This window comes from Serinus canaria, chromosome 1 (genome assembly GCF_022539315.1).
Source record: "Serinus canaria isolate serCan28SL12 chromosome 1, serCan2020, whole genome shotgun sequence".
Lineage (NCBI taxonomy): Eukaryota > Metazoa > Chordata > Aves > Passeriformes > Fringillidae > Serinus > Serinus canaria.
In genome coordinates this window covers 28,283,824-28,295,971 of record NC_066313.1, presented here as the reverse complement: position 1 = coordinate 28,295,971, position 12,148 = coordinate 28,283,824, and the positions used below count along the sequence as shown (strand labels likewise).

General features: G+C 38.8%; 1 protein-coding gene across 1 annotated transcript in view; it reads left to right on the top strand.

Moving 5' to 3' along the window:
- TULP3 (TUB like protein 3) overlaps positions 1-12,148 on the top strand; it is a 32,420-nt gene that overhangs the window by 14,176 nt on the left and 6,096 nt on the right. The window contains exons 3-8 of the mRNA XM_050974924.1: positions 3,924-4,086; positions 6,019-6,195; positions 8,245-8,375; positions 10,149-10,346; positions 10,853-10,965; positions 11,399-11,513. Of these exons, the coding sequence (XP_050830881.1) occupies positions 3,924-4,086; positions 6,019-6,195; positions 8,245-8,375; positions 10,149-10,346; positions 10,853-10,965; positions 11,399-11,513 (897 nt within the window). The remainder of the gene's footprint in view (positions 1-3,923; positions 4,087-6,018; positions 6,196-8,244; positions 8,376-10,148; positions 10,347-10,852; positions 10,966-11,398; positions 11,514-12,148) is intronic.

Here is a 12,148-nt window from a genome sequence, read left to right as displayed (position 1 = left end):
ATTTGTGGAAGCTACAGTAGTCCTTTATCTGTAGACTAATAAATGATGCTTCTTTAAAAGCAAACAATTTATTTAAAAATAGAAATAATTAAAATAAATTATTAAAGAGCATTTAGTGTCAAATGCCATTTGGTAAGAAATTCCAAAACTAGGGGTGGTCTGATTGCTTGGTGATGAACAGGATCTAAACCAGGGTCTGGTTTAGAACTGGTCTTGGATCATAAGCTGGTAATAATCACTGTCTCCTAGTGCTGGGTACTGTCATTTGCTTAGTGTCAGGCCTTGCCATGGGGATACATGGCTATGCCTCCAAAGAAAAGCCAGCTGGGCTGGGTAGAATTACCTCAGAGCAGCTGTCAGGTGCACCATGAAGAAGTCAGTTTAAATAATTTGTTTCTTTTCGCAAATTTGTTTCCATCTTTCTTGGATTTGTTTGAGACTGCAATCATCTGCAAAAGAAACAGCTAGAAAATTTCATTAAATATATTTTAACTCCTTGCCCTTTGCAAATGAGATTTGTTGAGAAGTGCTGACAATCTCTAATTTAGGGTTTTAGAATTAGGTTTTGGATATTAATTTTAAAGTTTACTTTTACATGAATAGTATTATGCATTCTGAAGAAACAAAGGTCAATAGGAGATCACTACCAAATATGATGGGCTTGCTGCCGTTTGTAGCTGATGCCTTACTTGATTAATTTGTCATAAACAATTATAGGAATTGAAATTTAAAAAATGCAAAATGTTTTAATCCAGCAGGATCATATATACAATCTCTGGTCATAGGGAGAATCTGGAATAAGCAATAGCAGAGACATGCCTGTTCCAAACCCGTCTTTATGATAGGTTTGGAAACCCTGTAATTGCAGTAAAATATTATTTATAATAGTGCATGACATCAAGTTCTATCTGTGGGCCAGCTCTGCCTGCCAGGATGCTTTTTTCTCCTGGACTACTGCCTTTTCCTTGAGGCAAGAGTATATGATTGCTCAGGCAGTGCTTTTTTCCTCATTAGTAGAAGATTTTTGAGTCTTATTAGGTGTCTGCAGCTCCAAGTGCAATGCTGCCATCTCCCTGTGCAGCGGGAGGACGAAGCCTGGCATGTTTCTGAATGCACCTGGTGTGGTGCATTGCTCTTGACATGGAGTTTCACTGATGCCACCATCACTGCCGTTGTCACTGTTGCCCCAGCATGAGCTAAGGGGCAGCTGGAAGAGGAGAGGATGTTCCCTAGCTAGGATCCGTCCTGCATGGCCTGCTAGGGTTAGGACTGTACCAACTAATAAGTAGCACATGATTGCACCTTCAAGGCTGGAGTGGTTGGAACTTTCCTGTATATCAGTTTCCTGCCACACAGCTGGAAAAAGAGAATACTAAACTAGTTGCCTTAATAGTACACTAAATATTCTCATGTGACTTCTTGGAAGCTCATTTGAACAGGAGTTGGTGGTTTGTGATCCTCTAGTCATCCTATACTCTGATGTTATGGTTTTCTAAGTTGTTTCTGGAAGTATTTAATGCATGGAGTGTACAAAATCCCAAGCAAATAAATATAATTAGTGTTTGTTATTTATTTGATGGGTTCTGTGTTCTGGTGTCCTGTTCATGAACTATCTACGTTTTATGAAGTGCTATTATATGGATTTTTACTGTAACACAGAGCTGGAGGAAAAGGCTAATTAGTAGACAAAATGAAACAAAATACTCGTTTCCTTTTTCTACTACCTTAGTGGAATACGGCCGGGAATTCATGGTAGTGAAGGGCAGGCTGCTCTGCCACCGTATGGAGAGAAAATGAACTACTGTTTGCTCTCCTGACAGTGGACTTGTACACATTTTTTCTATCTCAGTATGCAAAGTGGTAAAGAGAAGCCTTTTTAAAAAGATTGTTACTATCAAGTGTTGTCACTTTGTTTATCCTGTGGCTCTTGCAAGAAAGGAAGATCAGTCACATCTACCAGCAGTAAACTGTTTAATAAAAGCAGATCCTATTGGATTGGTGAGTCCAAGAAACCCTTTGATGTAACACAGTCTATGTGAATAATAATAATTAAAATTTAGACTAGTAAGCAGTGAAATGTTAAAAAAAAAGCTTATCTAATAGAATAATCCACCAAATAACTCTTGAAATTACTATATCCTGTGTTGATCCCAAATTCAATTTTGCATTCTAACAATAGCTGTATATTTTCTTACTGCCTTAAGGTTGTGTCAGTTTTGCTGGTTTTTTTGGGTTTTGGTTTTTTTTTTTCTTGCCTGCCTATTTGTCAGGCAGAGAAGCCTTGACAACAGTTTTTCTCAAATCCTTATTCTGTGTATAATGTTTTGATTGTTGTTTTTCCTCTCTCCTTTGGAGAATTATAAACTATCATGACTTTTTTTACTTTTCCTCAGCTTTAACTTTTAAAAGGAACAAGCAACACAAAGCAATGTAAATTCTTCTGAAAGGTCTGACTACCTTCCTAGAAAACACATTTGTAATTAGCAATTTCTAAGAATTTGACTTTAATGCTTATTTTTCTTTCTTATTCTAGACAAATGTGATAATCTCTTTGGAATTCTGTGTAACTTTTGCTCTGCAGTATAATTTTTGCAAATAATTCTGCAGTAGCAAACACTACCTATACTGCAGTCCAGTCTTCAAAGGGTAATACTGAATTTAAATAAAAAAACCTAATTTTGTTTCATGTTATTTGTTTTTGTTCATTTGTTTGTTGTTCTTGAGGTTTTGTATGTTTGGTTTTGTTTGGGTTGTGGGTGGTTGGGTTTTTGGTTTTTTTTTTTCTTTTAGATAAGTGAAAAAACCAGACAAAATAAAGAATCAAGGGCTGAGTTATGTTGGAATTCCGCAGGGAGAGGTTGTCTGAGAAACTAATCTCACATGAGATAACAAGACTAATAGCAAAGGGAAAAACCAACAAGAGAAAAAGAATAATGGGAGAGAAGAGGGCTCTAAAAATGTCTGTGTCTGTGGATTGTATTGTTGGACTGATGAATTGTTTATCTAGTAGTGCATCAAAACTAAAAATAATTTGATGGAGAAGTGGTTTCTGTCATCAAAAACAATTTTCAGGGATGTTCAGGTACCTAAGAGACAGCCATGATATACTGCATTTACTGTAAGGAGCTTGCACGTTGTTTGCATAATGGTGCAGAATATTAGAATATGATTTTTCCTTCTTCCACCTTTGTTTTTAAGGACTAAGCAGGTCTAAAATGGCAACATGTCCCTTTTTGCCTTGATTTAAGTCTAGAAGTTGTTTCTCTCCTCATTGAGTAGGAAATCTCAAGTATCTAATAGATATGTATCTTGGAGAAATAATGTTTTCATTTTTAGCATTTGGACTTACCAGTCTTTCCTTTCAGTCCTGAATTATATGGAAAAATTTTGCAAGGTAGATAAAATTTTTTTTAGTGGGTCATTTCTATTTTAATTACTGTTACTTATCTGTTTTTCTCCCTACTTTAAGTCTTATCTCTCAGCATTGGTTTCTGGGAACTATTTGCTTTAAGTTCTCCCTATAAGGTGATAGCTTTTGAGAGAAAACGTTTTCCTTTGCAAGTCCTGACTGCTTCATACTGGATTGTGGATGACTATGAAATTTTCTATTTGTGTTAAGGATTGCTGCAACTGAGACTGGGTGAAAGGATTTAACTGGTATTCTCAAGACAGGTCAGAAAATAAGGAGGTGTCCATGTCAACCTCTTGTGGAGCATCAGAGTCAGTATCTCACTCCAAAACCACAGTGATATCTGTGTGTAGGATATTGAGAGAATATCCTACACACAAAGAGCTTGCAAGAATATTTCAGTTTTATTTGACATTCTGATCAGGGACATGTCATTGTCAGTGGCTGAGGCGTGGATTCTGCCTCTCTGGATGTGATTACTCATCTCTGTTTCCTGCTTTTCTTTATTCCACAGAGAGCCCTTCTAGAGAAGAAGCAGAGGAAGAAACGTCTCGATCCGCTGATGGTGCAGCCAAATCCTGAGGCCAAGCCGCGCAGGTCAAAGCCCAAAGGGTGCGAGGAGCAGACTCCTTTAGTAGAAACTCCTACCCCTGTCCACAGTGATGTTGTTTTACATGGTAAATAATCAACCTGATTGCAACAGGGTTCTCCAAAATCCCAGTGCATGCATTATGTCACAGATGGGTGCTTACATTGCTGTGGTAGGGGTCAAGGGATAAGATTGATTGCATACTTCTCTATATACAAAAGTTGAATTGTAGTACAGTATGGTTGAGCAATACTAAACTGAAAGCAAGCAAAAATCTCACCTTGTAAAACTTCATGTGCCCTTGAGTAATCTTTCTCTTGGTTTAGGCTAGAAGAACTGTAGAAATGGGCTGGCAATTTCTATAAAGGTGGGGACATACAAATCAAAAGTAAAAAAATCTTCTAAAGCTGTAAGATAAATAATTCAGTAGTGACTGTTTGTACGGTGTTTCCTTATGGTGTCAAGGATACTCCACCTCAAGACTGCATATGACTGAATGATAAAGTGGAAAAAGCAAACAAAAAGTGTTGTGAACACTGTGTTAGGCTCTTGATGGTTTTTACCTCATCTGTTGTTTTTTGTGGGCTTCATTGAGACAACTGAAACATGACAGGTTATAGCAGTCCACAAACTCACAAGCATGAAGTGCTATCAGGGCCAAAGGCAATGACTTGGTGGCTTCAAAATATTGCAGTAAAATAGTGACCATTATTTTAGGAGTGAAAAAAAATGCAGTAGTGAGAGTCTTAAGCCTCTCATGTCACAAGGAGATAAGAGCAGCAATGAAATCCTTACATTCTAGTGGAAGTGTCAGGAAGTTGTTTATGAGAGCCAGGATCCCATCAGTCTATCAAGAAAATTATGGGAAACATTCTAAGGCTTTGAGATGTGTGCTATTGCAGGGTGTTATAATACAAGCCTTGTATTGATAGCAAATTAATATGCACAGTAGAATTTTAAATCTCCAAACAAGGGGTGTTACCTGGTTTGAAGATCACAGTTGGGACTATGTTATCCTTTCTCTCTTGTATATTTTTCTTGTTCTTGTTCAAAATATTCTTTGAATATTTTTCTTGTTCTCCAAATGCCTTTCAGGATAATAGGATGGGAAGGAAAGTGGTGGTATTTGTGGTAGCATTTATATGTCTAAAATCAGGTGTAAGAAAGCTTCTGTTAAAAGACACTTTCAAGTCAAGAAGAGAATGAGAGATAAGATAGCTATAACTTAAGGTAGAAGTCTTCAGTAAGACTCAAATGAAAACTTAACTGCTCATTCACTACCTTTCATAGTTCTGGGGCTTCCTCAGTGCAAGCAAATCCTGGTAGGAAGTGACAACAGCAGTAAGCATGTCAGAAATACAATGCCTAGATAAAGCAGTAGAGTTTTAAGAAGGAAAACAGTGGGAAAACAAGAAATCCAAAGCTGGAACTACACTTAAGCATTGTGTGCTACATATTAGGTGTTATGCCAGACCCTGACATCAAGATGCTTCCACCAATTGGGAAGTGTGGTGCACAGCTGTGTTGTATGGTTTAAACATTGAAATTTCATTCTAACAAAAAGATAGAGGGTTTTTTTCTGTCTATAGCTGTAGATACTTCTATCAAATTGATTTGTGGTGTTCACTGTAGAGTACTCACTGGCATAAGAGCAAACAAACAATGTGAAGGGAAAGAAAATAAAAGAAGTATCTGTAAATAAATTGAAAACTATCAATGTGCATGACAAATAAAACTTGCTTAATTGTTTTAATTGCTTAAGCCCTTATAAAAAGGTAAATAAAATCCCTATATTTAAATAGGGAGAAACTGATAACTGATATGTTTAAAGTAATAGGCAGTCTCTACCAGAGTTGGGCCTGACTCCTCCCAAGCCTTCTGAAAAAAAATGAACAACTATATTTAATACTTTAAAGAGATGCTAGAGGAAGGGATGATGAATAGAGCCACCATCCTGGGATGCATCTTTGGCCATGAAAAAATAGACTTTTGTTTCATTCTGTTTCATTTTGGCCTGCAGGCATTGATGGACCAGCTGCTTTCCTGAAATCAGAAGTTCAGGATTTGGGGACCAAGCTCCAAACTCTGTCTGTTGGATCTACCAAACCAGAAGACAATGCAGATAAGGAAAATGATGGAGAGGCTGTAACAGACACAGCAACCAAGCCAGATCTGCAAGAAATATTACAGAAACGAGGTAAGAGTTAATAATAGGTAAATGTCTTTTTTGGGGCTCTTCTACTTTCATAACTTTATTTCAGTGGCATTAAAAAATGAGGAATCATGAAACAAATGTCTGTAGGATATTACTTTTAAAAGAGCTACTAGATTTTACAGCATGTGGAAGTGCAGTGCTGCAGTTTCTTTTCATGATGTTATTTGAACCATACCAGTTATATTTTAAGGGTTTCTCAATGTGCTGTAAAATTTCTGATCTTTCCAAGGAAATTGCTCACAAAATGCTATATCACATTTTGCTAAAGTTTGGGGTGTTTTTATTGTAGATGTGTTATATCTTGATAAGATGCTTGAATATTTTCACAACAGCAGGACCTCTCAGTAAATGCCATAATTTAACTCTTTAGGAGACTGACAGGAAAGGTGTTTTTTTTCTGAGTCAGAGGCTGTCACAGTCAGTGGTTTTTGAGTTATATATTCAATAATGATATCCCATTGAGTAATTTCCTAGTGGAGTGTCAAGCTCTGTCTGCCAAGTATCTTAAGTCGCTGCCAGTACTACAGGAAACCTTTTTTTGTTGCATGCAGCCTAAGCACTTTGCAGTAAAATGACAGCTAGTGCTTAATTTATTACACAGCTTGTTTTTATTTTGCAGAGCTTGTCTCCCAGAATGTTTCCCATACACTGCAGGTATTGAGGTACTATCACATTCAGAGGTATTGTCATCCAGTTTTCAAATGGCACAGATGATTACCTACAGATAGCAACATTGCACAAGAGTTAGAAAAGGAAAGAGGAGAGAATATCCAGTAACTTCAGGGGAAATTAGTGGAGGTAGAATATAAACAGTGAATTTTGAAATTGGCTGGAATACCAGGGTCAACGCCTTTCCTCTTCCCAAATGTCCCTTGGGAAGTTTACTGACAGGTTGTTAAGACTGGATTTTTCTGTTTTATCTGAGACTTCCAGCAGTGCCCCTTTGCAGTGCCATGTCAGAGCATTGTTATATGTTCTCAGAAAATTATTCAGTTAAGCAGGTCGTGTTCACTGTCTGTAATGCTTTAGGTACATTTTCTTTCTACAGCCAAATTAAAGAATCATAGAACAAAATCCTGGATGCACAGAATCAGTTTGGTTGGAAAAGACCTTTGAGGTCATTGAGTCCAACCTATGACCTAACACCTAGAAAATGGCACAAAGTACCACATCCAGTCTTTCCTTAAACACCTCCAGGGACAGTGACTCCACCACCTCCCTGGGCCACTCTTTCCAACTCCCAGTCACCCTTAAGAAGAACTTCTTCCTAATGACCAACTGATGATGCAGTTCCAAGTAGAAGGACACACCAAATAATGATGTCTACAGACCCTCTTCATAAATGTGTCTTTATGAAGAGTTATTTTAGTTATATACCCACAGTCATCTCTACATGACTGTGCTTAGGTTAAGATTAAATAAGTCCTGAAACTTCTCAGTCTGTGCTTCAGTTTTAGAAATCAAGTCATTTTTAGTATTTATGGACCTGATCAATGTAAGAACAGGAGGGGCTCTTACTGAAAAATTGCAATACCCTGTTTCAGGGACAAGACTGAGGGAAAGTGGTAAAGGATGTAAACTGTACAGAGTCCAATTTATGGGATAGGTGTCAGCATATTGATCTGGATTTCCTTGAACTGTTGTTGTTCTTAAGACATGGAGGACTTTTCTGCATGAAAATATGCAAAATTAGTTCAATGACAACATAAACTAAGCAATATGTTATGTCATGGAATATCAAGTAAAATCCATATTAATAAAGGCCTGACAGCTGCTTAATCATCTGCACAGTGACTGCTGCAAAATATCAGTAGGAATTTGAATTATAAGGCTCAGCAAGAGATACAGCACATGAAGAAAATCAGCAGTTGAAGCAGAAATTAAGAATCATCAGTTGAAAAAGCAGAAATTAAGAGTGTGAATAGGTATTCAACAGTCAAATATGAATTAGTGATGCCACGAACTCATGACACCTACTTTCAGAGATTGCTTAATCCTTTATCATACATGCTTAATCCTGTATTCTAACAGGAATTTCTGGCAGTTTGAATTTTGATGAGGAGGACACAGAAGAGGAAGAAGGTAGTAAGAGACCAGTATCTCATTCACCAAACCCTGAATCTGAGAGGCCTAGTTCTGCATCCAGCGAGAAGTCTTTTGCAGTAAGTGTCTTGAAATCCATTTCTGATAAGCACTGGGCATGTGCCTGATTTTAGTGATAACCCCTGGAGCACTGGGTTGAAATACAGTAGCTGCAATATTATTCCCTGAAAACAGAGTAAGGTCAAGATTGTCAGCCTCTGACTGAAGGGATACTGAGTTAAACAAAAAGACTTAGCAATGATTAGAGGAACAATTGTGGGTGGAGGATCCCAGGAAGCCTAATCAGAGAATATGGGAACACAGTGAGTCAGCACTATCACCCCTAAAGGAGACAGACTGGGCCATTGTCTCTGCAAAATTCACCAAAATGACTCAGAGAAGCTCTGAAATGCCATGCAAACATAGGAGGGATTTCTTCCTGAAGGTTTGGGGCATTTATTGTGGGATGCAAAGAGAAACAGAATTTTGGAATGGAACAGAGAATGCTGGGATTGGACAAACATCATATGGGATTTTTGGGGGAGGAAGCTTAAGAGGGAAAAGAAGTGTATCAAGGTGGATCAGGGAGTAATAAGCATGGGAAGACAGGGATTAAAGGGGGTAAAAGGCATCAGATATGTGTAAACAACTGCAGAACAGTATGATTGTCTGCCCAAGCCTTGTGCCTTGATTACTTCAGCATGTCTCACTCTCCTCTGAAACTCCACTTCTAACTATTTATTGTGTGAATGTGTTTGTGAGTGTGTGTGTGTATGTGTGATATACATGCATGCATGTATACATATGTTGACAAATTATGTGCTGGACTAGCCAGTGAGTTGGAAGAGAGCAGCATCAGGAAGACACAGGGTCCGAGATAGCTCAAACCAGATCAAGACCATGGGGTTTGAGCATGGATGCTGGACACCCTTCAAAGTCCATGGTGTGGGAGGTGCACTTGAGTGTATTGGGAGGTGACTGTGTGTATGATGCCCTGCACTAGTAGTGCAAGAGATCTGGCTGTCACCTTCTTGGGAGACTGGGCTGTGGGTGCAAAGTGCTGGAGATACAGGGTGCTGGGTGCTGGAGGGGAAAAAGGGGTGAGACCCTCTCATGAATTTCAAATTTATGTATGTGTATCTGTGCTATTCACTCAGGTTTCTTACTTGGCTGTAGCTGGGAATGGGTATAAACCTGCAACTTCATCTTGAAGGCCCAGTCAAAGAGGAATCTCTTGGGTGCTACAATTCACAGGATTCAGCTACCTCTGAGAAAAAAATACTTTAATGACGTGACCCAGATTTCCATTAGAATTTAAATTCCTCTGATTACTCTGTGAATCCTGACTATACACATTGTTCTAAGGCTCTTCCAACATTCAACTGATATGGTTCCACCATCAGCTGACTCCGTTTCTGCTACTGTTCTGAACCAACATAATGTCAGCACTCATTTCGGTCACAAAATCCCAGCCTGTCTTACTGCAGCATCCATCAGTCCTACTTTATCCTACTCTGTTATTTTCCACAGCGTTTGAAGTTCTAAAAGCAAAGAGGTTCTTTGCTTAGAATATTTACAACATCTCATCCTATTTCTCCCTTTCTAGCAAATCACTCATGTCTGCTTAATGGGTACCTTTTCTCTTTTCCCCTTGGAGACCTAGTCTTTCCTTAGAGTAAAACCTTCAGCTGCTTTCTTCTGAGGATATACAGGTGGTATCTAGTATAACCTTCCTTTCCCCAGTATCTTCTGGATACATGATATCTTATGTTTCAAAAAACCACTATTTTCTTGTGGAATACCAGAGTCTCTGATCTGCTATTAAGTTGCTAATATGATGCTTCTTCGCATAGGAAACAGGTGCTTCCTGTAGTCCATCCCCTCAGGCAGATGCACAGCTGGGAGAAGTAGAGAACTTGGAGGATTTTGCATTGCGCCCTGCACCCCGTGGAATTAGTGTCAAGTGTCGAATCACTAGAGATAAAAAGGGAATGGATCGGGGGCTCTTCCCTACTTACTACATGCATCTGGAAAGGGATGACAACAAAAAGGTATTGGAAGCAGCACACTTGGCTATTGTACTCCTACCAAAAAAATGTGTTTGGTGCAAGGGAGAGCTTTTGATAAGAAACCTGTAGTGGAGAACAGCCATCATGCAGATGAGGACAGCATATATTCAGCCAAGGCACTAAGGAGGAAATTGGCATGTAATTAGGATTGTATTGTGGTTTAAAAGCCATAATACAGTGAAAGATGAAATTGAAAAAGAATTAAAAAGTTCAATGTTAAAAAAGAGCAGGAAGACTGAGTTGCTCCAGAAGAAAAGGAGGGAAGACTAGAAAGGACAGGTGCATTAAATCTAGACTGCCAAGTGATCTGATGGGGAGAGAGGATTTCAGGCTGGGCACTTTGGAAGAGAACAAAATTGTGGAGACAGTAATACTAGCACAGAAGAGAAAAGGGAGTGCATACAGGAAATGGAGAGATAACAATTTGGATAGCAATGCCTCTGCATTCTTACAAAGCATAAGTCTTGATCAAAGTTTTTTTTTTCCAGACATTCCTTCTTGCAGGGAGAAAAAGAAAGAAGAGCAAAACATCCAATTACCTCATATCAGTTGATCCAACAGATTTATCTCGGAAAGGGGAAAGTTTCATTGGAAAACTCAGGTGAGAGCCACAGATGAAAACTACAGTCAGCTGAGATAGGATTTTAATTGTTGATTAAAATTTACAAATTTAAATTTTTAATTTAAATTAAAAATTTTAATTGAGTTGTGTTTATGACTGGCAATCTGGTTTAAATTCAGAGAGAATGAACTTGCATTGTTCTGCTCCATATAATCTGTATTCACTTGGGTTGGCAGACTTCTTCAGCATTACCATTCACTGTGGCAACTCAGAGAAGAAATTGTCTAGATGCTTCTCCAGGATAGGTTACAGGCTCACATGGGCATGTCACTGAAGCTCCTTACTGAGCTGGCAGCAGGAAGATTCAGATGGCAGATGTGTGTTTTTGCTGTGTTGTACAAATACTTTCAAAAGATGACAAAACTTTCTACTGATGTCTCTCTTTCTGTGTTTTTCCATAATCTGACATTAGGTCAAACCTCATGGGAACCAAATTTACAGTCTATGACCATGGTGTTAACCCAGTCAAGGCACAAAGTCTAGTGGAAAAGGCTCATACAAGACAGGAGCTCGCAGCTATTTGTTATGTAAGTACTGACTCTCCCTTTTTGCCCCTTTCTTTGTGCCTGGTTACCGAGGAAACACAGCTTGCAAAATCGGGCTGCTGCCAGCCTCCTCCACTTAACTTTGGAACCAAGTGACCAATTTCAACCAGAAATTTCAACAAGAGGCAGAGGCCTCACTGATAAACTCTTACAACTTTAATGACAAAAAAAAACCCCAACAATGTCAGGAGTAGGATAAACACCTAAACGAACATCCTCATGACCTTCTTTCCTGGCCGATTCAGTGTGTGGCCAGTCACACATGCTTTACATGGAGCCAGACAAAGCTGCCTCTGGCCCAGCTGGTGTCTGGTAGACCCTGAGAAGGAACTGGGAGTACTCTGTGAAACATAATTAGTTTGTGCAGAACCAAAGGCATTTTGAGGGATAGGAGGGAACTGGTATTCTTTCAGTAGCAGCTTGTTAGTGGTAAAGATGTGGTTCCAGGGTAAATTGTGATTTGCTAGCTCTGTTTTAGAGATGTTCTTCTGCTCTTGTGAATCACCTCAGTATAGGATTCAGAGTAAGGAGGCACTTGTGGAGACTACAGAATTACATGAGAGTTCTCATGTCACATTGTTTTGTATTCCAGCCCTACAATTGGAGTAAAATTTGAG